This window comes from Aethina tumida, chromosome 1, assembly GCF_024364675.1.
Source record: "Aethina tumida isolate Nest 87 chromosome 1, icAetTumi1.1, whole genome shotgun sequence".
Taxonomy (NCBI): Eukaryota; Metazoa; Arthropoda; class Insecta; order Coleoptera; family Nitidulidae; genus Aethina; species Aethina tumida.
The window spans coordinates 68,073,739-68,099,778 of record NC_065435.1 but is presented as its reverse complement, the minus strand read 5'-3'; the positions used below and the strand labels follow the sequence as shown (position 1 = coordinate 68,099,778).

Genomic DNA, 26,040 nt, shown 5'->3' with positions numbered 1-26,040 from the left:
TAATTCGTGGACAAATATGTGCGCGTTTCTCACCCTTAAAAGTATTAATTCGCGTTGCGCACGGTATTATTACGGCGACACATGTTGGAGTGAGGCTCGAATCAAATTAGCTATCGGTGGGGGCACGATCGTCCCCTGTTTTTCAACGTCGAAGCATTTTTATAATGCGCCGTAGGCTAATCACGGGGCCGGTTCTACGTATGTACTTGTACAAGTGGTGATTTGAAAAAACGGTCGGCCTAAAGTCGCGATCCAGTTCCGGTTGGGTTGCTTCCCCTGTGACAAGTTACGACAAGTTGTAACCGATTTAATAACGGAACGAACATCCCCGTTGTTGATAATATGTATGTTATGTTGTACTAATGAACTCCTTTGTCTTCATGCATTTAATAATTATTAATTAATAAAAAATTAAAGGAAAGTGTGTATTGGTACACACTGTCTATCCCATTTTAGATGAGAACGCCCCTGTAATATATTTATTTATAATTCTACTTTAATGAATGAATGTAAAAACTCTATATAACAATATAAAAATTGTTTTGTACATCATGCAATCATTTTTTACAGTTATCAAATGAAATTTAATTATATTTTCTGTCACGAGCTCAATGATGGATAAAGTGTAAAACGTATCTAAATAACAATATCAAATAATAATTTAATACTTTAGTTCTCATAACTGTGTGTTGTCTCAGATATTCTGAGATATTTTTGACATCATAAATTCATTAGAAAAATGTAATTTCTAAGTCTACAACAGACTAATTAATATATAATATTTTTGGAGCATTTGAAATTTAATAACGTTTTTATTTTTTCATAAATATACCTTATTTATTGTTTGACTACTAAAAATGTTATAACACAACTATACGAAGTGATATTTATAAAAGAACTTAATTTCAATTCAATTCAATTTAATTAATTTCAATATAATTGTATTATTGACAGTATTTTTTTAAACAAAATAATTTGTCCTATATATTTTTTGACAAACTTAATATTTTGTATATGTAATGTTTTTTATACTTTTAAAAGATTTTTACAAATATGTCAAATTTACATTAATTCATAACAAAATTTTCAAAAATCAGATAAAAACAAGTTTCTAAATATAATATAATATTACTTCTAAGTATCAAATTTTGTTTCATAACAATGTTTACGTATTTCTGATATCGATTATACACTTTTGTCAGTTTCTCGTTAATTTTTTGTGTAACGTGAAGGATTAATTAAAAATGTTTTAGCGTTCAATATTTTATTTTCAGTATCGTTATTTGTAAACGTTTCATATTTAATAATAAAAAAAATGAACAAATATAAATTTTAATTTATATTTCAATATTTTTTTAATAATAAAGTCAATTTGTACTGGTTTAAATATAAATATTTTGATACAAATATTAAACTAGATTTTAAATAACCATAATATACTTTTTAGTCGAATCATTTTTAAAATTCAATCATTTCGATTGTAATAAAATATTTATATATTTTATTAATTAATATTTTCTGCATTTATATTTATTTTATTAAGTTGAATTACAAATACGGTTTAAATTTAAAATATGAAACGAATAAAAGAATATTACAATATTTTTTATTAAATACCTATAATTCAAAAATTGCATACTTATTTTTCATAATAATCATTTTTGTAAATTAAACAAAGTTGTGAAAATGGCGAATGCGCATAATTTTAATTATTTTTTGTAATTTTTTTGAATATTTACTTAACGCATTAAAAATACACCATTTAATAATTATAAGTATAATGGTATATAAAATGTAAAGAATATAATATTGAAGATTAAGTTTATACTATTATTTTATCATATTAATAATTTCTTTTGTTTCTTATACTAGACTGCGTGTCTTTTGAAGTGGTTAATTTGAATTTGAATTAAAAAGTTTTAATAAACTATGTAATCTATGTATAATTAATCAAAATTGAATCAACAGCAGAACTCTTAAACCTCTAATAAAACAAGTATCACCAAATTCCTTGGTAAATTAATAAAACAAAATTAATTAAAATTAAAAAAGAAACAGAATATTAACCACTACATTTTTCCAGTTACTAATTAATTACGGGAATCTCCCGCCTATAACAACTTCCACCTTCCTTGGCATACTCAAAATTAGTGAACGAATAAATTCTTGATCCATTCTATCCTAAGAGTATTGGCAAGCTTCACAAATTTTAAGGGTGGTGGTTTCGAGTGTAATTTGACTTGGAAAATGTTCCATGTATGGGATCAAAAGCTTAAAATGCTTTCGAAAAAATTAAAATATTATTAACAGCACATTCAATACAATATGAATAAGAAACATGTTTTATATAGTAGAGAGATAAATTAGATGAATCAGTAAACGAAATGCTTCGTAGGCAAATAAAAATTGTAATAATTGAGTCATGCAATATCTAGTAGAACAATCATTGACTAAATGAACAAAACAAGCATAAACATATTTCAGTAAACAAAAGAATGATATCAAAAAATAATATTCGATTATATCAAAGTAGATTAAAATGTGGCCAAAAATATTTTAATTATACTTCAGAATTTTGGTAAAGAATAGTATAGGATCAAGTGGTAAATAATCGTCCACCAAATAAAACTTTAGATTTTAGGTACATTGCAGATTTTAAATCACAGTGAATAAATTATGTTTTGGAGTTGCTTAATTATTGATAAAATGAACCGATTCATATATAAAGATACAATTAAAGATGTAATAAAACCATTTGCCATCGATATTTTAATTCTATTTAATCTATAAAATTAAAATTATCCACTACAAATCTATACGTAATTTAATATATATTTATTTTTCCTCAAGTGTGTATTGGTACTTTGCAGATTTTAAATCACAGTGAATAAATTATGTTTTGGAGTTGCTTAATTATTGATAAAATGAACCGATTCATATATAAAGATACAATTAAAGATGTAATAAAACCATTTGCCATCGATATTTTAATTCTATTTAATCTATAAAATTAAAATTATCGACTACAAATCTATACGTAATTTAATATATATTTATTTTTCCTCAAGTGTGTATATTTTTGTTAATTAATATTGTTTTAATTAAAACAAACAAATCACACCCTTTAGTTTGAATTGGGAAAACAAAAGAATGAGCCATTTCTTGGACATCGCACCTCCAGTAAAGGAGTGTGCGAAGTTATATCTTTTTACCGAAGATAAATATCTTGTCGGGAATTCAATTTTGCTGTGTAGCTATAATAGTATTACGTGCAGTGAGTCTACAAACGACGGGGTTGCATATATATCACGGATGATGACATCGCACTTTTCCATCATATTAAAACTGCTACGGACTTCGCATAACCCACAATTATCTGGTCCTGGAAAAGTCCCGGACGTCGAACGGTGCGCATTCGCCATTTTTATTATCTGAAAAAAAAAACAAAAACACGATACTGATAAAAAGTATTGGATAGATTTATCGTTTAGAAGAATGATAAATGTGGACAGTTAAAAGGACTGGTGCGTTGAAACGATCCATTCACGCGATGATCGGTTGAAATAGTGCGATTAATTAAATAAATGTGTTTCCCTCCCGAGTTAATCCGATATTAAAAAAGGCCGGATATCTCGCAATAAAGGCTTACTTAATCGACTAAGTAGAAATTCGTCGGTCCCGACGTTTGACAAATCCCTCCTAATACGGCGCTGTCTCGCTGATAAAGACGTGGCCGCTAAACTGGCCAGAAAAATCCAACTAACGGCGTTGAAAAATTACAACAACTACTCCCGCATTTCTCTGATTTGTAATGGAATTGCGGAACGTCGAATCTTTCACGTCTCTGTACTATTTTTCTGGGCAGACGTCAAAGTTCTGACTAAATCCAAAAGTTTTATTACTCGTGTTATCGCGTCTTTTATTTATCACTTTTTTATTGGCGAAAACAAGAATATTAAAATTTTTATGGAAACAAAACGAAGACGTTTTTAATAATTGTTTAAAACTAAAATTAACCATTATCTAACTCAACTGTAACTACAGTCATTTACGTTATTGTTTTATTGCTTTATGGCATTTCAAGAATTCATATCATTTCAGTTTATGAACTTAACAAAAAATCATTAAGGTATGCCTGCATGTATAAGTTGATAGAAAATGTACATATTAGTAGCACTTGGACATAACAACAATATTAAATTTTTTATAGAATCTAAACGAAAAGATTTTAACGATTGTAATTCAATTTTATAATTATCGACTATTTAATTTTACTATAACATTAGCAGTTACGTTAACGTACGTTATTATAACATTTATTGCGTTATAACTTTTCAACTTTATTTTAAAGACATAAATGTCTACATATATATGTTTGCAGAAAAATACATATTTATAGAACATGGACTATCGAAGGAGTGTAATACTAATGATAACTATATTATTACTATAATTATGTTACTCATGTCTTCGCATTTAATTATTGCTTTCCTACAAAGAAACAAATATATTAAGCGAAAACGTTATTATATATTGTGAAAAACTACTTGAACATTTCAGTTTACTGTAATTCAAATTTACTGTAACATTAGTAGTTAAGTTCTTTAATATTTATTTATTATAACTCTTCTAACTCTCATTTAATCATCATTTAATTTTATGGACTCTACAGAAAATAATTTAAAAATACCTCTATCTGTAATTGGATAAAAAAATACATATTAAAAGTTATGACAGTGCTACTCGATTAAAAAATATTATATTATTACTACAGTACAAATGTTCTGACCTTTATTTAATTTATTTAATGACTGTTTAAAGTTAATTGATTAATAATTTAAAAAATATCGAATATTTAATTTTACAATAACTAACTTAGTTGTCACGTTAACGTACGTTATTACAACAATATACTATAGTATAATACATATAGAATGCGATTATATTGTACATTTATTCACATTATTTAAATTTTATTACTCATATTATTGTATCTCTTTATTTAACGCCTTTATAAATGTAGATAAAAGCAGGTATATTAAAATTTTTATAGAATCTAAACGAAAACATTTTTAATACTTGTTTAAAACTATTTGGATAATTTAATTTTCTCATTATCGATTATTTAATTTTACTGTGACGTTGATAGTTAAGTTAACGTACGTTATTATAACATTTATTGTTATGAACGCTGCAGGAAGTAGTTTAAATTTACGTGCATCTATAAGTTGCTAGAAAATATACGTATAGGAAGCACTTGAATACTGAGCGATTAAAAAATGTGTGACCATCATACTCGTTTGAGAAATGTTAATTATATCATTTCTGTTGTAAAACTATTCTGCTCTTTTTATATATAGAATACGATTATACATTATTAACAACATATAAGTTTTATTATTCAAATTATCATATCTCTTTATTTATCACTTTTCTATAAGTAAATAAAATAAGGAATATTAAAATTTTATATAGAATCTAAAGGAAAACATTTTTAATACTTATTTAAAAACTATTAGGATAATTCAATTTTATAATTATCGATTATTTAATCTTACTATAACATTATAACGTATTATAACTTTACAACTCTTCAAGGATTCATTTCATTTTCTTTTATGGACAATGCAGGAAATAATTTAAGTAGCTTAAACTTAAGCAAACACATCTGATCATGCTTCTTCCTTAAAAATGATATTTATATCATTACTACAGTACAAATGTTTTGCCCTTTTTACTTATTGAATTATTCACATTGATTAAGTTTTATTATTAATGTTATCGCATCTCTTATTTATCTCTTTTTTACATATAGATAAAAGCAAAAATATTATTTTTTTTTAAATGTAACCGAAAATGTTATGAATAAATTATTCAATTATAGTTATAGAATATTTCATTTTAATGTAAATTTTAAAGAATTCGTATCATTATATTTCTGGACACCACAGGAAATAGTTTAAGATACCTCCATCTATAAGTTGGTAGATAAAATACGTATGCACATCATTACTAAACGATCATAAATGTGTGACGACATTATTCCTTTGAAAACTGATAATTAGATTTAAAATATTGACTAAAATTTATTCAAGTCATTCAAGTCATGATTGTGTGTGTTGTAACTGATAATTTTCACATATATACATTTTACATATTTACAAAAAGCATGATTTTGATCAAAATTTATTGCAGATACATACAGATCTATATACATCTCTAGAATCTCGCCTTAACAATGTTAAACAATTAATCCGGTTATGTGAATTTTCCGATGGCGGTGTCTTGTAAGACGCGCCCGAATGGCATCCCTGGGCATTGGTAGGGAATTGTAAAAGTGAAGGAGGCGGCACACGTACCGGTTTAATTGTATCACGCCCTGCTTGAGGGCGCCACCGCCTTGAATACTAATTGCCTTTCTCGGCGCGCCAACATCTACCCGATCCATTTCTAAGATACAGATCGTGTCTGTCATTTATTAATATTTCGATTTAATGAGATAATAACCGTCGAGTCACGATGCCGGATCGGTTACCAGTTTTTGCAAATTTATGCTGTGATACTGCACATTCTCACATAAAGCAACTGTTATTTATGTAACTACAGTGGTCCTAAATACACACCTTAATGGGCGAAATTTATGTAGGCGCATAATTTTTGAACCGCGGTAAGGTAATGGATGGGCCGTGTTTCTGTCAATTTGACAAGCCGTCGTGTTTGCCGAACGAATTTGGGGACTGTGCCGTCGCCCTTGGGCGACCCCCCTTGGAATTATTTTGCGTCGCAAAATAATGATATTCAAATATAATTAATTCGGATTATGGAATCTAGTGAATTTTAATTGACTAATTCCCGACGTTAAGATCGGTTAAAGTTTACGACTTCGCATCGGTAGGTTGCTATTATTATTTGCTCCTGGAGATTGAATTAGTCGAGCGATTTAATTAACGCGGATGCTTTATTGAGCATGAAAGAGGTAATTATGCCGTAAACAATATGGGCATATCTACGTGTTAAAAATAATTAAGATGTTTAAGATTAAAACAATCACCATTTATTTATTTTTTAAAAATATTTAATAAATACATACAAGCAGAAATTACATATATGAAACTGAATATTAATTATTACAGTATAAAACGAAAAAAAAAATAAAAATAAAAAAAATCCACCTATATTTAATTAAACATAAATTATCAATATATAAAAAATAAAACATAGATCCAATGGTTAAATTTCATTAAATTTTAGTATTCAGTTTTTGGATAATAGAGTGAGTAAATTATTAAAAATTCAGACAAAAATATTGAATATATTAATCAGCATCATTTACACTCTTTAGCATTGATCTTATGAGCAGAACAATTTCATCCTTTGTTAACTCATTCTATGCGACCTTAAGGTTCAACAAAGGCTATAGAGGGCGAGCTGGATTTTAAAATCCTGCCAATGGTATCACACAAGTGTTCAATTGGTGATAAATTCAGAGTTTTTGCTGGCCATGGCAACAAATCTAATTAGGAATGTTGAAAACACTGCAATGTAACCTTCGGTATAAGAGGCATACAGTAATAAAACTGAATTTTGAAGAGTTCTAAGAGAAGATAGCAAATGGGGTCCCACAGTTTCCTGGATGTATCGCTAGACAATCAAATTATCCTTAATGAAAATTAAAGGAGACTTTGTTGTAGATTTCGTCTTTCTTCGCGTTGTCTTGTGACACATATGCAACCACCACACATAAGCAAACAAAATCAAGACTCAACTCCAATCCCATTCCTCATTTCAAAGATATCGTTCTCTATACTACTTCAATATGTAAGTAAGAAGCTTTCCTCCTTCTGTAAATAACTGATTAGTACCCAGAAAGCAGTCTCATATGACTTAAGGCGGCGGTCCTGGTGTTCTTCAGACCACGCACTCCAACAATTCCAGACAGTGCTTCGTCCTATTGGTACATAGGATAATTTTACCTCTTTTAGGCGATTTATTCATTTGTCCATCAAAGTCAATTACATGACTAAAATTTGCACGCCTTCATACTAATGGCATTTAAAATAAATGAAAGATTTCTTTAAACACAGCAAAAATGAAAGGGTGTTATATTATTAATGTAAGATTATTTTTTGATTTCTTCACATTTGGCCACTGAGTATACATTAGATCCTCGTTATGAATTTTAAGGAATAAGTAATAAAACAGTATTAGAAACTTTATTTTTTTTTTTGTGGAACAAAAAATGTTAAATTAAAAAACCAAACCCATAACCCATTAAAATATATTTAAATAAAAAAATTGCCATGGATATAAGTATAGAATAATATCATATGCATGAAATAAATTTGGAAATAGTTCATTTATTTAATATTTGGTAGCATAAACATTTTGTTTAATATCTTCTCGAAATGGGCTGATCGTCGGATCGACATGCTTCCACAGAAATATTTGCCTATTCTTCTTGTATAATTTGTCACTAATACTCTTTGTTGGTGATGTTCTCTTGTTAGATTTTTATATCCAGATACTGCCATAGATAATCAAACAGGTTTTCTTCAGAACTTTCTGAGGGCCATGAAAAAACATTCGCCATTTGATCCAAAATCCAATGTTTATGAGCCTGGATGTGTGGTTTATGTGTCTGGATTTAAAAAAAAATATATATAAACTCCAACAGAAAACGAGATAAAAAATGTTAAAATTTGTAACAAACCTTACTCTACAAAAGTTGTTTTCTCCATTGACCTGCATGCAAACTTGGGTCCATCTTATCCAATTTCGTCGCACTAGTTCCAAGGTTCCTCCTTGCTACTGTTCCCGGAGACGCAGATTATAGGCAGCCGTTGTGATCCGTTCACGCAATTCACCGATATTGTATACTTCGGTTGAAACAACAAAAATCAGATAAAAATTGTTTGGGTTATAATAATTGAAAATATTAAGAAGTAAACACTGCATAAAAAAGTACAAAAACAAGGTTTGTTACAAACTTTAAGATTTTTTATCTCGTTTTCTGTTGGACTATTTTTGGAAGTGCATATCTGGGCAAAAAATTTCGGATAAGTTATGAAGCCCCCTGTATATTGGTTACCATCTGATCCCCCAGAATACTAAATACCGCATGCATGAGGTTTAGTTCATATAATTTCTGGCAAATTACATTCGGATTTTATGATTTCGTTTGGATATATAAGGTTTCTTGACAGCTATGCGCTCAAATGGCCCAGCTTTACGTTACCGGCTCACAGTTCGATTAGAAACATCCATATCGAAATCTCGGTTAATTTGCCTTGATGATTTTTTGGATTGTTCACCAATATCTGTCTGATTCTTTTATCCATATATGGATTTATTTTTCTAAGACATTTTTACACATGTGTTCACATTACCTACATACGAAATTTTGTCAATCTTTTTGAAGCAGTTCCTTGACCAATTCTTAAATTCTGCAAAATCTAGCATTGATTCAGTTCATGACTTTGACAATCTTCTGATAAATATTCGTTTTTACCTATGTTTACACAGTGCAGACTTCAATGTTTAAGGAAAACTGAAGTCATTTCTTGTAAACTTTAAAAATATTCTATTTTTTGTTCAATATCAAAAATGTTAACGCAAATAATATTGAAATATATTGAAACTAACAAAAATAATCAATTTCTTAAAATTTGTTCATACTTTTGACCACCATTGTATGTACTTTTTATACAATATTCCCCCCATTATAAAATATTTTATTGAACTTTTAAAGTTAAATTTCAATTTATTAACATAATTCAATAGACTTTACTTAACGTAAAATAATCTAAGCAAGCCTAACCTAACCTAATCAAACCAAATTTAACCTATTCAAACTTAATCTGACCTAACTCACCCTCATCTGATATTAATAAAAACTAGAAAAACATTTAACCTAACGTAATCTGCTCATTATGAAAATAACAATAGTACCGCAACAATTAAATCGTCCGTGGCAGAAAATGTATGACACTTACATTGCGTTTTTTGTGTAGATTGCCCCATTATTAATGTTTTCCTTTTACTTGAAACTGAAACCAGTTCTGGAAATGATAAGGAACAGTTAATGTTGTGAACATATCCCCGGACAGTTTGTCAAACTAGTCGCCGGAAACGTAAAAATGTCGCTTAAAAAAACTGCAAGAAAGTAAACAGGAGGCCGATATTTATGACAAAAGTTTCGGCCCTTTTTGCGGCCCCGGGAAATATGAGCTGTCCCCGAGACGGAATAGTTTTTGGGTCATATACAGTAGAAATTTGCGGTCAAACTAGAGCCATTCGTTTAATAAATTCCTCATCCCTTGTAGACGTTCGTGATTACGCCCATATATATGGGCTGTCAGCCCGCAAAGTTGTGAATGGCTCAGCACACCCAGTTTTTGCTGACGGTTAAATAGTTAAATTCACAATAGTGCGGCCCAAAACATATGTAACTTTCGCCGTGCGCCAATTGCGAGCCATTTATCTCTTTTACAACACTTTAATTGTTTTATAGGGCAGGTTTCTTAACGTCTCCCTTTAGGGCAGTATTTCGCTTGTTACCCGACGTCCCAGTTCCAACATATTTTATCCGAAGGGCACAACCCGCACGGACATTATTAACGTGTGCGACAGCACGATTTCGTCAATTATTCTTCATGACGCACCTTTTGTTCGATTGTAAAACCTGCAGAAAATTCAATTCGACGTCCGTTGAGTGAATAACCTCTCGGGTTCAAATATTGACCCACCGCAACTCAACCAAAACATCTCCGGCAAACATCAATCACCTCATCTGCATGGATATAAATCACGGCCGGATAAAACAATGTTAGGCGGCGTTTTCGGTGAGCGGGCATGATGAATCGCGCGGTGGAAATTGACAATGTGTTCCAAAGACTTTGCTCCTTTGCAATTATACAAGATGCATTTCGCCCTCTAATTCCCGTTCACTGTGGAGGCTGCCTGTGTGAGATAATTAAATTAGATGCTTCGCTAATTTGGGATTGTCGGACTGAAATCCGTAGATCATATTTTTAGATGCATATTTTAAAGAAGAAGGAATAATAAATGGCTGGCTCTGAATGGTAGTTATTGTTCGGGTTTAATTTATATTTATACGTTAGATTTATTGCAGCCCCAATTTAGATCAAAATTATTCATAGTTGCTGTGTAATCCTTGAGGCGATCCAGAAGTGAGATATCAATTAAGCACAATGTGTTTTAATGGGCTTAAATCTCCCGAAACTCTGCACGATAATCAGAACGATGATTTACGGAATTCAATGGGAACAACAATGAACTTTACACAAAGTTAAGACAACAATTCCGCCACGTAAATGTAATAAAGTTCATTAAAGAGCAATCTTACATACCTTATATCATTTGCATCCGCTAAGTCGGCAGAAGTTTCAAAACATAATACCAGAGACGTTCATTTACTCCCTTGTTCTTAATTTAATATAACGTTTACTTTTATGTTTTGCAAGGAGGAACTGTAATATTAAGGGGACTCAGAAAAACAATAAGTTGGTTATTTCGTTAAAAACCTCTTGACATACATTCTAATTGGTTTATTTCTTCTTTTATATACCAAAATTACTAATTTAAATAAATTTAGAAGTAGAACAATTCAAGTAAATAATATTTCTGGTTCCAATATAGAGGCAGTCATGCATTTTCACCAGCCAGTTTGTTTTTCACAATTTTTCCTACACTTTATCGATTCTTCCCCATTTCGAATTCATGTCAGAAGTCTAGACGTATTTCTAATGCCTTTGTAGCTTTTTTTTCCCTTTTTGTTTTCCTATCATTTTCACCCGGGACAAACAGGACTGTGTCGCTTAAGCTCAAGATTTATTACACGATGTTTTGTTTTTCTATGATCTGTTTTTAATGGGTTGTAATGGAAAACGTCGGAAATGTGTTTCACTCTTTAGTATTAATTATCACGTAACCGCAAAGTTATTATGACATTATCATTGGAGTTATAATCAATTTAATCAATAGCATCACCACACATTCATTACAATTCAACCAACATCATTATTAATAGACTCACCATTTTCACCTTTCAAAGTTTCAAACGAGACTTTCATTACTGCCGAATCACATTTCTATCGACCCCACCCGATTGAGCCGTTCATCGCGGATGGAAGTTTGCGGCCGGGGAATCCCAATAAATAACCAGCAATAAGGTCTATTACCGACGCCGAACATCCATCCAAAGGCCTTTGACTTTGACTGTGTCAACGGAGCGAGAAGTGAGCCAAAAAAAAACCCAACACCACCTTTATAGGATCTATATCAATCGGGCCCTGCCATCGTCGATGGGATTTTTCGACTGCGGGTTTCCCGCAAATGTGTTTTTCAGGGAGAGATAAGCACACGAGAGAATATAGCAACGGCGTGAAAAGGAAATATTGAATTTGGCTCGGGTCGCGGGCAAATTTCATTGAATCGGTGCGGGGCGCTGATTAACAGTGAGCGTTGCACGACAAAACGTTAATCCGATATTTAAAAACGGAACAATTATTTATGTCCGAAACAGTTTCGCCGAGTGCAAATTGATTTTCACGGGGAGTTTAGCCTGACCGGGTTAGTGATCACACGCCCAACACTGTTACCCGGTCCGGTAACCGAATTAGCAAGTTTGCGAACAGAATTGTTTTGCCGTAACTTGATTACAGGCCAGCGGAGATGGTCACCAGTCAAACCGCAAAAACTATATAATGAAATAGACTTAATTGCAACGTCCCCAACTTACACACTGACCCGGAGCCGGGCCGACTTCGTTATTCCGGTTCTAATCATTTGTTTCACGCTTTTTTAACTCTGACACGTTAAACCGACGAAATTCTCTTCGTGGACGTAAAACACACTTAGGTTTCCGATAGAAAAAAATAGTTTATTCCAAACGTGTTTCGGACTGTTTCTACCTTAGAAATTGTAAATGGCTAAAGTTGATGGTCCATTCTGGGACAGAAGTATATTATTCCAAGGGCATGACGTGTTTTGAATTTGTCTATTACTTTTTACAATTATTCTTACCAAATGTTTTAATAATGTGTGGATATATATATATATATATATATATATATATATATATATATATATATGATAGATTAGCGACTGTTAATCTGTCTTTTTAGTTTGATTAAAACACTAAATTCACAATAATACGCTTTATTACAACAAACGTACTTTAACCCTCGACATCTAAAGCTTGACTGTCCGGTTCTTTCTTAAAAACTGCCCCGATTATCAAATATAAACAAATCCTTCAGATTTGTTTTCAAAACAAAATAGTCTAAATAGATGTGAGCCCGTCGCATCGGTCCATCGGTGAAGATGATGACGTAAGCTAACACGGCCTTCCTGACATTGGGGCGTCCTCGCACCTTGCGCAGTTTTTGCAAAGATTCACCTGACACCGGTAATCTGTAAACATTATAACAGCAGTACAAGCTCAAAATATATTCGAAAAACTAAGCCTAAACCTCATATCATTTAACAAAATAGACTGTTATGTGGCACAGTTAACAACCACTAGAAGCTCAACCATCAACAGGTCCGTTACACCCATGACTCTCAAATGCTATCAAAAGATACCATATTCTAGCCAGGAGCTCAGAGGCGGTTCAACCACTACCAGGTCTATTACCCGCTTGTCTCACAGACCCAGAACACAACAATCTAAGCCTGCAGAGCAGGGACCTTAAAAATAGCCTGCCGAGCAGGGACCTTTAAACATAGCCTGCAAAGTAGGGACCTTAAACATAGCCTGCAAAGTAGGGACCTCAAACATAGCCTGCGACGCAGGGACCTTACAAATAGCCTGCCGAGCAGGGACCTTAATCATAGCCTACTAAGCAGGGACCTTTACACATAGCCTGATACACAGGGACCTTAAACAGCCTACTAAACAGGGACCTTTACACACATTCACACATCAATCTTATTAAATAATTCTATATCCATCATACCTTATAGAATTTCTGTATCTGGCCAGGTTCGTAACTGTTCATGCGCTGCTGTTGTAGTTCTACCTCGGCTGCCAATCCTTCGGAGTGCGTACCTCTCATTAGGTAAACAATGCGTTACCTCAAAAGGTCCGTGATACTTTGGTTTCAACTTTCCTCTATGCGACAGCTAATAGCGACATCTAATCCTAACGAACTTGCTTCTGTATGTAGTTCGGTTGACAATTTCAGATCAAAAATGTTGAAAATCGGATAAGAAGTCAATCGTACATTTTCACATTTACATGTCCATTCAAAAGATTTTTCCTCACGTAACAGTGCAGATATCGGTGCTGTTAAAGTTGCAAAGTTTTTCACAAGATGTCTAAAATATCCAGCCAGTCCTTTTTCGATCACACCTAAATATTTCACAGATGTTTGGAAAAAGTTACATTTTTGTATATTTAAGGGCGTCAATGTCCTTTCTTAAATTCTTAAGACATTCTTGAATGGGTCGAGCAGGGCACAACACATCATCAACATAAACAAACGTAATATCGTCTTTAAGTGGTCCAAGGGCTTTAACGATGGCGCTCTGATAATCTGATGGAGAGTTTATGAGATCAAACGGCATTCGGTTGTTCTTTTATTTCTTTCGTAACCCACTCGTCCATTCCTGACAAATTCAAGTCATATTCCTCAAATGCAATTTCTAAATCTTACAAGTCGAAACTGCGCTGCAGCCACACTTAAACCTTCCGCGCAGCCATCTTCAATGTTGCTTGAGTAGTTTGGGCGTTGGCCATTGTCGATAAAATTTCCATGTTTTGTTTTTGGAATCTGTTGTTACTTTCTTGCTGCTAGTCTCTCTCCGATGCACTTTCGGTAATGTTCACAACGTTCGGACTCACTGCGCGTTTGTGTTTTTCACTATTGTCTGTTCGTTCACAAAGAAACACAAAAAAAAAAAAAAAAAATATTTCTTTTTAGGTCCTTTCTTCCGGAAATAATTCACGAGAAGATATTCCACTTCTGATGATAGATTAGCGACTGTTAATCTGTCTTTTTAGTTTGATTAAAACACTAAATTCACAATAATACGCTTTGTTACAACAAACGTACTTTAACCCTCGACATCTAAAGCTTGACTGTCCGGTTCTTTCTTAAAAACTGCCCCGATTATCAAATATAAACAAATCCTTCAGATTTGTTTACAAAACAAAATAGTCTAAATAGATGTGAGCCCGTCGCATCGGTCCATCGGTGAAGATGATGACGTAAGAAATTAAAAAATATTAAAATGTATGTGGTATCTTATATCTTATTTGAGTAATACTAATATCACTTCTGTTGAAAAATGTGTCTAATAACACAATTCCAAAATGTCACTGATTTTTAGTAACAGATGAACTACACTACACGTCATAAAGCATAATTTTAAATATGGACTATTCTGAAGAAAAAATTATGCGTTATATTTTCTTGTAAAATAAATTATTAAACATTTTAAATAAAAATGTTGATTTCGTTCAAATTATTTTTAAAATAAATATATAAATAAAAAAAATAAAAGTAATATCGACTATTTCGTTCTCGAGCATTAATTACAGTTTGACAGTGATCTCATCATATCCCACATATGTTCAATGGGATTATGGACTGGAAGATTAAATCATTGCAAGTAGCATTTTCAATCACTTGAAAGTACTGTAGCACCACTCTGGCTACATACGGTCAAACACTATCTTGCATGATAACATGATTTTACCAATACAGAGCCACGTGAAAAAAGTCGCTGTACCAACAATATAACACTGTGCGTATCTCACCGTATCTCAACAAAACACAGTATCTGGATTTATCAAAAAATAATATTCGCACATTTATTATTTAACGAAATGTGTTTACGTGGAATATTCAATCTTTGCCTCCGGTGCTCCATGGAAAGCAAGGGACCTGTGGCTGCCCTTCTTGACCAAATATTGGCAAAATGTTCTGCTAATTGTTGCTTGACTTATTCTACGCTACAGCACTTATTTGCAAATAAGTAAATATATTCAGATATTTAGAAAACGATCTTGGCCTTCTTGGTATTCCATTTTTTTTCAGAAAAATATTAACCTATTACAAAATAATAATTGATTAAAAAATTAAACAACAATTAAGACATTCATTGACGCGTTGTGGTATCTCATCCCAGACGAACTGGCGTCTTAGTTCATTAAAGCTCCGTTGAGAGAGCTGTAATAGTATTTTACACTACAAGGGAAGAAAGTTTGAGATTCCTGCCCTGCGTGTCATCTGATGGCGCGCAGGGCAGCGCTCTCAAACTTTCTTCCCGTGTAGTGTATACTATTTTTCTTACTACCTCGGTCAAAAGTACGTATTAATACGTACTTTCGAAATAGTACTTTTCTGTCGTGGAACCGGGGAGCAAAATACGTGTTTTCGACCGAGGTAGTAAGAAAATTCATTAAGTGTCGCTCCTTCATATCCCACACGTATTCGATTGGGGAAAGGTATGGAGATCAGGATGGTCAAGTAAATTCATATGGAAGTTTTCTAGGAAGTTTAATGTATTCCTGACAATATGAGAACGGGCATTATCTTACTGAAAAATTAGTCCAAGATCTTTTCATATGTAGAAAAGAAAATAAGGCTCCAAAACGTCATCCATATATCGCTAGGACATCATATTGCCACTAATGAAAACTAAATTTGACTTCCTACTGTAAGCAATAACACCCTATACCATTAAACCCATAGTGTTGTGAACATGCTTTTTCACAACAAACAGAGGATCACGTCTTTCACATGACCATCGTGCCTGTCTAAGCAAAAGCATGATTCATCACTAAACACAATGTGATTCCATTTCTCATTCCGCTATTTACATTCCATACACCAGTGACTACATTGGGGCTGTTAGAGGTAAGACCAAAAAAAGGCGATAACTCCGTATGCCAAAAGACCTTATACGGAGATAAACAGATCGAATACCAACTGGCTTCATAGGCAATCATCCACGTTGAACTCAGCTGTCCCTTAGGGCCAATAATCTAAAACGACGGTCTTGTGGCTCTGTGGTAGCTCTGGGTCTTCGGGAAACTCTTACTCTACCTCTTCTGCTTTCTTCACTCCATGACTGTCAACAAAGCATAATCCTCATATTTCTGTTCAAACACCGCGCTATTTCTCGAAACGAAATTCCGTAACGTACTCTGGGCTCAATCTAGAAGCTCATAGACAAAATTTCTTTCATATACCAGATACGGTCGTTTATCTTAAACCGCATACTCTACTAATAATCGTGCACTTTCCTTATTTTGTAACTAAAAAAATTAAGCTTACTTTTTGTTTCTTTTTTACATTTTCATGCATTAAACATTAGTTTATCGTTGAGTTTATTATAGTAATGGACATTCAATTGGCCAGCAAGAAATCCAGCTTCCCTCGAAACAAGTAGAATTATGTTAAATCCTCCATATATTTAAAACTGTTGCTCATAGCTTTGTAGGGAGCAAGAGAGATAAATTTAATTTATTTAAAAATAACAGCCCTAGACTATGTTGAGATATGTCGATATTTGGAAAATGCTCTACTGCATGTCACTGACATGTTCTTAAATTATATTATATCATATAATGGAATATTATGAAAGATCTAATATCAAAATTAGAGTTATATTTATGTTCAGCTAATTTTAGATTAATATACGTAACACTTTATAGAATAAAAAAATATTAATTTTTAGAATACAATATAAAACAACATTAATAAATTAATATTTTTTTCACAATTCATATTAAATAAAATATTTATGTCTACAATGTTTAGTTGCTGTAATAATCACCATTACTGTATGTAAATATAAATGACTTATTTATACTTTGTCACGTTAAGCTTATTTTAATTGATGTTTTAATAGAATTATATTCTGTAATATTTTAATATAACAATCTTTACTAAATATTCAGAGAAGAATAAACCAGAACATTCTGTATAATATTTTACCACAGGATTACGATAATGAATTTGTTCCGTTTGTGAAATTGAATCAGGAAAACAACCATGCTAATGTACAAGAAGAACTAGAAACTCCACATTTTAAGCGTCGAACAATTAATAACCTTTATTGTTGGTGCCTTCGTTCGAAGTATTGGTGTCGGTGAATTTGCGGGGCTTTTGAAGTGCAAGCGAACGGTAATTAAGTTATAGTAACCTATAAAACGAATTCTGAATTAATTAGCGAGCGGTGTTCGAATATAATTGCATTTCGGGAGGCGACGCGCGAAACTCTAATCATAGTTTCCAATTAAGTTTAATTAAGGGATAGAAAGACGAGCGCAGAGGTGACGGGCCGACGTGAAGAAATGTGTACGTACGGCGCGTGAAAGTGCCCACGCACCTTACCCAACGGTTGTCGACAAATTAGTCAACTAAAAATTTCACATCAAAATACTCAAATATTACTTAATAAAAAATAGGGGGGGAAATGGGATAATTTCTCTGGCGACATTTTTTTTATCTGGAATCTGAACAATTTAAGCCGGAACCGCGGCCGTCATCCGAGTGTTTTTTTTTTTAATTTGTCGCGGCCTCGAAGAGAAATAGGTGGAGAAAAAACCTCCGACTATTAGCAGCAATGGAGGGAGATGAGGGCCTAATATATCAGCGGCGAGAATTAAAGAAGTTACGAGTAAAACGGGCATTTTGCAAAACACGTTTTGCATTTAAATGTCCTCGCAGGATAACGGATACAGCAGAATGCGTGGCCCGGGACGACGTTTTGAATTTTAAAGCGGCCCGCCATTCCGCGCCGCTCAAAGCGCTCCTTATTAGAACTTATAATGAGGAAGTTTTTAATTGATTCTTCGCCGTGAATAACAATGTGTACCGGAGTGTTTGAGAAGATTTTCAACATTAAATGTTCAACATCGTCTAATAATATTCCAATGATTATTAGGAAAAATGTCTACAATTTAATTCTTCTTGGATATTTTAAATATTTATTAAAAATAAGGAAATAACAACACTTAAGAATATAGTGGGTGTGTCATAATTATTTCCATATAACCAAATTCGTTCTTGGATATTTGAATTATTCAATAAAAATAGGAAAATAATAACATTTAAGAATATAATGGGTGTCCCATTATTTCCATATACTTAACTTAACTGTTCTAGATATTTTAAATATTTATTAAAAATAAGAAAAAAATAACACTAAAGAATGTATTGAGTGTCTCATAACTATTTCTGTATAACTGAATTTGTTCTTGTATATTCAAAATATTTATTAAAAATAAGTAAATAATAACAGTTAAGAATACAGGGAGCTCCCCATTACTATTTCTATATAACCAAATTTGTTCTTGATATTTAAAATATTTATTAAAAATAAGGAATAATAAGAATGTAGAGTGTATCCCATAACTAAATTTTTTCTTGAATATTTAGAACATTTATTAAAAAAGGGGAAATAATAACACTTAAGAGAATAATTGGTGTCCCATATCTATTTTCATATAACAAATTTTTTCTTAATGTTTTAAATATATATATTAAAAATAAAGAAATAATAACATAAGAATGTGGTAAATGTCCCATAACTATTTCTATGTAATCAAACTTATTCTTGATATTTTAAATATTTATTAAAAGTAAAGAAATAATAACACATCTTAAGGTGGCTGTTTTCGAGATATTTGATGCATTGTTACAATATTTCCCATAATTCATTGTCAAGTCATTGAAATTTCTCAGCAATGATCTTGTCATGTATGTGTCAGAATTACAAACAATGAATTTATCATTCAGGTTTATCAAAAAATTGTTACATGGTATTTAACTACTTATAATTAACAATTATTTGCCACTACTCTACAAGTTAATTGGTACCATAAGAAAAAATTCTTGACTCTTAAAACTAAAGAAAAGATTCACTTTAGTTTTGACCTCCTCTTCAGAATTACAGCAGTTCATTACACAAGAAACGAAAAAATGACAACAATTAATAATATACACATGGAGAAATTCTGGACTATATGGTAGATGATATAGTCACATTAAATATTGTGGAACTACCTTTGGAGTCTTTCATATGACGTGTGTTCTTGCTCTCTCGAGAAGGGCCCGGATGCCTTTCCGATTAACTGTGTTTTTAATTTCATGAACTTGGTAAATTTGTTCATTTAAATTATTCGAAATCAATTTGTTCAACTTTTTGATGAAATGTGTCGGGCCATATTACACGAAAATTTGGCACGGGTTATTGCTTAATTTCTTCGTTGATATAAGTTTCAGAGCAATCTTGATGTTGTTCATCTTCAATAAATTCACTACCACTTTTAAACTCCAAACGAATGCAACGTACCTCTTTTGTTACTTTAAACCGATATTTGAATTCGTAAAGAAAATTTGCGTCAATCATAGCAATGAATCCACCATTTTTAAGTCAAGAAAATATCAAAGAAAAAATAAATAATTGAATAACTTAAAATAAGTATAAATAAATCATGAACTACAAACGTAAATTACTTTTTCTGATAAGACGTTGCAGCAAAATAGATATTTTTATAATTATATTTTATCATATTCACTTTATTTAATGAACATGCATTAAAAATTTGATATATATTTGAATATATTAGATATGGAGATATAAATGAAAAAGATTTACTGCAGAATACTCAGATTTTAACAAAATGAATGCGAGACATAAATATTTAAATGTATCTTTTGAAATGAACTATTTTATTAAAGAAGTTTTAAATGTTGGAATATTCTGAATCCACATTCGCAAATAAGTCACAAACATAAATTTTAATTTTATTTTCCTAATTCCATTTTATAAACGAAACGAAAAATAATAGTAATTGAACATAAAATTTTGTTCAAAATTTATTTTATTAAAGAGTATTGTAAATTATGTATGGATTCTAATTTATATTTTTAAAAATCCCCAAATTATGGCTAATAAGAAAATATTTTACGTTACATAAAAATATAAACGTTTTACTTATTAATTGATAACTTTTTGAAATAAATGTATTGAAGAAATATTTTTATATTTAATACGTAATTTATTTTTAATTCTTATAAACCACCTACACAATATTAAAATATATTATTTTATTTTCAGCGGGAGATACAATATTTGAATGCAACAAAGTGGATTATTTCTCAAAAGAAGAATACAGTCCAGATCCAAATGATTCAACAATGGCAATTCCATGTAAGTATAATATGTATTGCTAATGTAAAACCGAATCGATTTAAACCACAATTAACGTTGTTTTATTTTTGAGGCTTTGCCTTTGTTTTATTTTAATAATCAAAATTATATTTCCAATTAACTAGAACACAATGAAGTGAAATATGTATTATATTTAAGGTAATTCACTTTTAATAAATAAATTCAGTTAATTGAAATTTAAACCAGAGCATATTTTAAAATTCAATTAATAAAATATTTATAATAACAAAAATGCATTTAATTTTCGGATTACACAATTAAGTTATAAGTATCCAACTGCAATTGATCAAATATAAAATAAACGTATTTATCATTTTGATCGTGTCAGAAATATTGTCAACGAACTGCCTTTCGACAAACCTGCAGAATATTTATTAATAGCATATCCTAAGTGCATTATAGATAAACCTCGAACATTGAATTTATAATTAACCGGCTTCATTGTTTCCAAATTGAACCTCGATGTCTTTATTCAGTCGAAAGAAGATTATATTCGGGATTAAAAGAAGAGCAAAAGACAAACGACAGCTTCATTTGTTACATCGAACGGCACCCCCGTCGACTAAAACCACCACGCTGACAAATATACATTTCAAAGTGCTGGATAGGAAAAAAGTTATGAGCCGAATTAAAATGAGTCTCGTGGAGTTGTAATCGTGCGGCTCGACTTTCTGCAGAAATCCAATATTCCTTATAATGGCGGACGATCTGAAATTCCTGTCCTCGCTGTGCTAAGATCGTTTTCCATTCAGAATAATTTATTTAAGTCTTTTGTATCCGGAAAGGCGCATTCCGATGTTAACTACTTATTCGATGTTGCAATTGAACAAGGCATTTGTTAGTCAAACGTACCTTTTTTTCTATTTGGGACAATAAATTTTTTGGTTTGTTTCAGATACGGTGACGAAGACGGTAATGTTCTTTGTAATTGCCAGCCTATTGTTGGTCTCTGGATTCTGCTGCTGCGTTTTGGGACAGTGTGTTCGACATAGGACACTTTACACTTTTGTATCCGGAGTAATTTTTATAATCACAGGTAACATTCTTCTTTTCATTCTTAAATCGTATTTCATAATAATTTTTATGCTCACATTTTACTGAATTGGAAACGAATTTTCTATTCTGGTTTTTGCCTAGGGAATACTTTATAATGTAACCATTCAGAAGCTAAATTCAAAAAACAATTTAAACGATTTCTGTAATAAAAACATACCATCAGAATTTTCAATAAAAAATCAATTTATTCTTGCAAAATTAAATGCGAACCGTACCGATCAAGTTTTTTTTAATAGTTTCGACGTTGCAGGCAGAGATTTACATTGTAAATAGCCGTGTAGAATTTATGTCGACATTTTTAACCATTATAAAGTTTTTGATATAGTGTCGGTTTTAAAAAGTTAAACTCTACCCGTGTATGGTTTTTCACAAATAGCGCGTATGATATATTTTTATTAACTGCACTATTTTTTTATTACTGCCGATAAAGCCGCCCGGATTTCGTTTCGCGTGGGTCTTTGTTTATGGACAGGATCTTTTGTCGTTATCGTCCTTATATGTCAAATAATTTCTGCGACAATGTATCTACTTAACGTATAAACTTTGGCGAAACTCTTTTTCGATCCTAACGGAGATATAATATGTATATTTTTTATGTAAACAACATATTTTTTAATAAATACACTGACCTCCCTTAGAGAAAGCAAATTATAAATTTCCATTATCGTTTTGTTTGTTAAACAGGCGTCAGACATTCCCGTGTTATTTTATTTTTAATTTTCGCCTCCACTTTGTCCCATTAGAGTTCCTTTTTAGACGTATTCCAACCAATCACGGAAAGTTATTAGTGTAATGCAAAATCTTGTTAAGGTTAAAATTTTAATTAAAAACTTAATTAAATCCGCGGCAGTTTTTTTTTGCCCCTGTTTCTTTTTTTAATTTAATTCAAACCGACCACACTCAATACATACCTTTATTTCAAATCCGGAGGCTCTTTTGTTACAAAACTCCCGGAGTAAATTGTACATTTTATTGTTTTCCGGGTAATTAATGATCTGGGGGGATGGATGGATTATTCGGTTAAAAATTTTAATTAATTATGTCGAAATTATTCTTACGAAACACGGAAAATTGCGAGACGTGCCAATAGAAATTTTGTCTTCTACGAAAGGTTTTTGTGTTCCTTCTTATACAGAACATACGATAATACTTTTATGTGCTTTAGTATATTACTATTTTAAATACGTATCTCTGCCATTTTTTATTTTGTATGTATTGTATTGTGTATTTTCTCAAAACCCTTTCTATATATATATATATATATATATATATATATATATATATATATATATATATATAGGGTGACCACAAAAATGATCTAAGCCACCACAGGACTGTAACCAATCATTTTTTAATTGGTGTTACTTCATTGGAAGTCTCTTGAAGAATGAGATTGAGTTTTGTAAGCGACTGGGATGCCATTTTTTATCTTCTTCTACCTCCACTGTTATAGATATTTCTGATTCAGTCTCATCCTATTAGTTATTGTATAATGAGGTGGTGTTCCATCTTTTTGAAAATGTATTAATTTTTTATCTTATCACCCTCTCTTCTTTAATTTTCATGTATTATTGGTAGCTGTATGGTTTCATATAGCATTTCAAAATATATTTGACCATACAAATTTTGGTCTATAAATAAGAAAGCAATAATAGAATCAAAATTCATGCCCAAACATTATTTTTGTTTTTCGATACTCAAATCATCTTTGATGAGGTGATGTTTTCCATTGCTCCAATAACGACATTTTTGTTTCTAAACTTTTTCATTTAGATAAAAAGCTGAAGCTAATGCCTGTGTGTCTAGTAATTGACAAGTTGTTCAGCAGCCAATAACAGTTTGAATGAGTGGAATTTATAATGTTTCAGCACCTTGCTAACAGACTCAGGGCAAAAGCCATGTTAATCTAAATGACGAAACCCTCAATATGGGTGGCTTGACTATCCTATCCTTGGTTTAGTTTCCGATGTTCAAATTTTGGAACCAACTTTTAAAGATATTTATGAGACACATCTTTACCACGATTTTGTGCACAATAATTTTAACACATTCAGCCGTTGTGAAAACCATTTGGGAAAGCAAACTATTCTATTTAAAACATTACCTAATCATCACAAATTTCAGTTTTCTAATAAGTATTTACTTTAAAAAGTTGTAAGTTAAAGTATCCTAATTATTGTTGAACAATTTGTTTATTTATAGTTTTGTTAGAATTATTTGGTGTTCTCCAGTTTCTTACTAATGTTTTTACTACTTTTAGTAAATTGGAATAAATAATTGTAAAAATTATTTTGCATATTTCTCGAAAATAAAGTATCACAACCATTTAATAAAATTAAGATGAGTTGCCTATAGTCTCATGGGTGGTTTGTTGAAGATTATTTTTGTGGTTACCCCAGGAATGCGCGTTTTGTACTATACAATATCAATTTTCGAGAGCTTTCATTATTTTAATTTTTCAAATTATGATTAAACTAACGCCTTGAGTGAAGGGAAATCTTCTGGTACTAATTACAAGAAATACGTAATTAAATAAAAGGAAAATTCGATTCATGAAGGGATTTGTTGAATTAAATGTAAAATAAATGAAAATTTTATTTGCAAAAAATAAATCTGTTTATAGAAAAATAAATAAAAATTCATGTTTATTTCTGGTTCACTAAAAATTGAAAAAAAAACATGTGGAGATATATAAGTACCATAACATAAATATTTCAACGAAATCAAAGAGGATTGGATTCAAAAGTGGTCCATTTGGTTTAGATTACCGATATATGATTTTTTTATAATTTCGGGAAATATACGTTCAAATAAATATACTATGAACAAATATAAATTCGCTGGGAAGATAATAAAAAAATTTTAAATGTTATAATTGATTTAAAGAAAAATACTCTAAGGGTTATTAAAGCTCCGGCAATTGGCGTATACTAGTTGGAAATCAAGTGCCAAATAAATTCTCACTAAGAATTACGGCCTCGTGAAGTATTTAATTTAAAACATATCCGTAATTTATGTAAGCCATAACTTTTATGTTAAGGTTAAATAGGATTTGCTGGTGGCCATAAATATCCGCATTTCCCCGGTATCGCAGCCACATATGCATTGATATGATGAATGACCACTATATCTACAATTCCCCGTTTTTACAAGGCACTCTATTGATTTCGGGGCTTAGGTACATTGAAAAATGCTCCACTTAATATAAAATGTGTAAAGTCGTTTTTCACCTTTTTAAATTCCCTCATTGAACTTTGTATGGAAGTCCAATTTGTACCGTTTGTTTTTACTGAACGTTTACTGATAACGAATAGTTCACTGTAAATGATTATAATCAATAAAAAATCTCTTATATATTTCTTAAGCTACTGAATGAAGTCACTTAATCCAGTTAGGTTGTGAGAAAAAGAGAATAAAGCACTTTTTATATTTTTTAGTTTAAAATTTGTTTTAATCTTCATTAATACCTATTCCCGAATAAATTCTTAGTGCATGTTGCCAGATCTGCTCTAATATTCTTCAAGATAAGAAACATTATTAACGTTGGCAGGTCTAAACCCTTTAACTATAATTAAGAAAGAGCACGTCTTAATATTTTATTAAAAATGTCAAATTTTAAGTAACTGTAAGTCTATATAAAATATATCTATTATATTCTTTGTTACTCTTCTAAAATTAAGCAATTCATCATAGTCATTCATAACTTACGTTATGTAAAAATGAATTATTTTTAAAAATCCTTAGTTTATAATGTCTTTGATTTATTACATT

At 31.2% G+C, this 26,040-nt stretch overlaps 1 protein-coding gene and 1 long non-coding RNA gene across 2 annotated transcripts in view; one reads left to right on the top strand and one right to left on the bottom strand.

The window, feature by feature from the left end:
• The window catches only part of LOC109599535 (voltage-dependent calcium channel gamma-5 subunit), a 310,643-nt gene that overhangs the window by 283,576 nt on the left and 1,027 nt on the right, over positions 1-26,040 (top strand). The window contains exons 4-5 of the mRNA XM_049961210.1: positions 21,100-21,192; positions 22,109-22,249. Coding sequence (XP_049817167.1) covers positions 21,100-21,192; positions 22,109-22,249 — 234 coding nt within the window. The remainder of the gene's footprint in view (positions 1-21,099; positions 21,193-22,108; positions 22,250-26,040) is intronic.
• Positions 13,164-15,233, bottom strand: LOC126264257 (uncharacterized). The gene is made up of 2 exons (XR_007547014.1): positions 13,980-15,233; positions 13,164-13,434 (listed from the first exon to the last, which is right to left on the bottom strand). It is a non-coding gene; the product is annotated as an uncharacterized LOC126264257 (long non-coding RNA).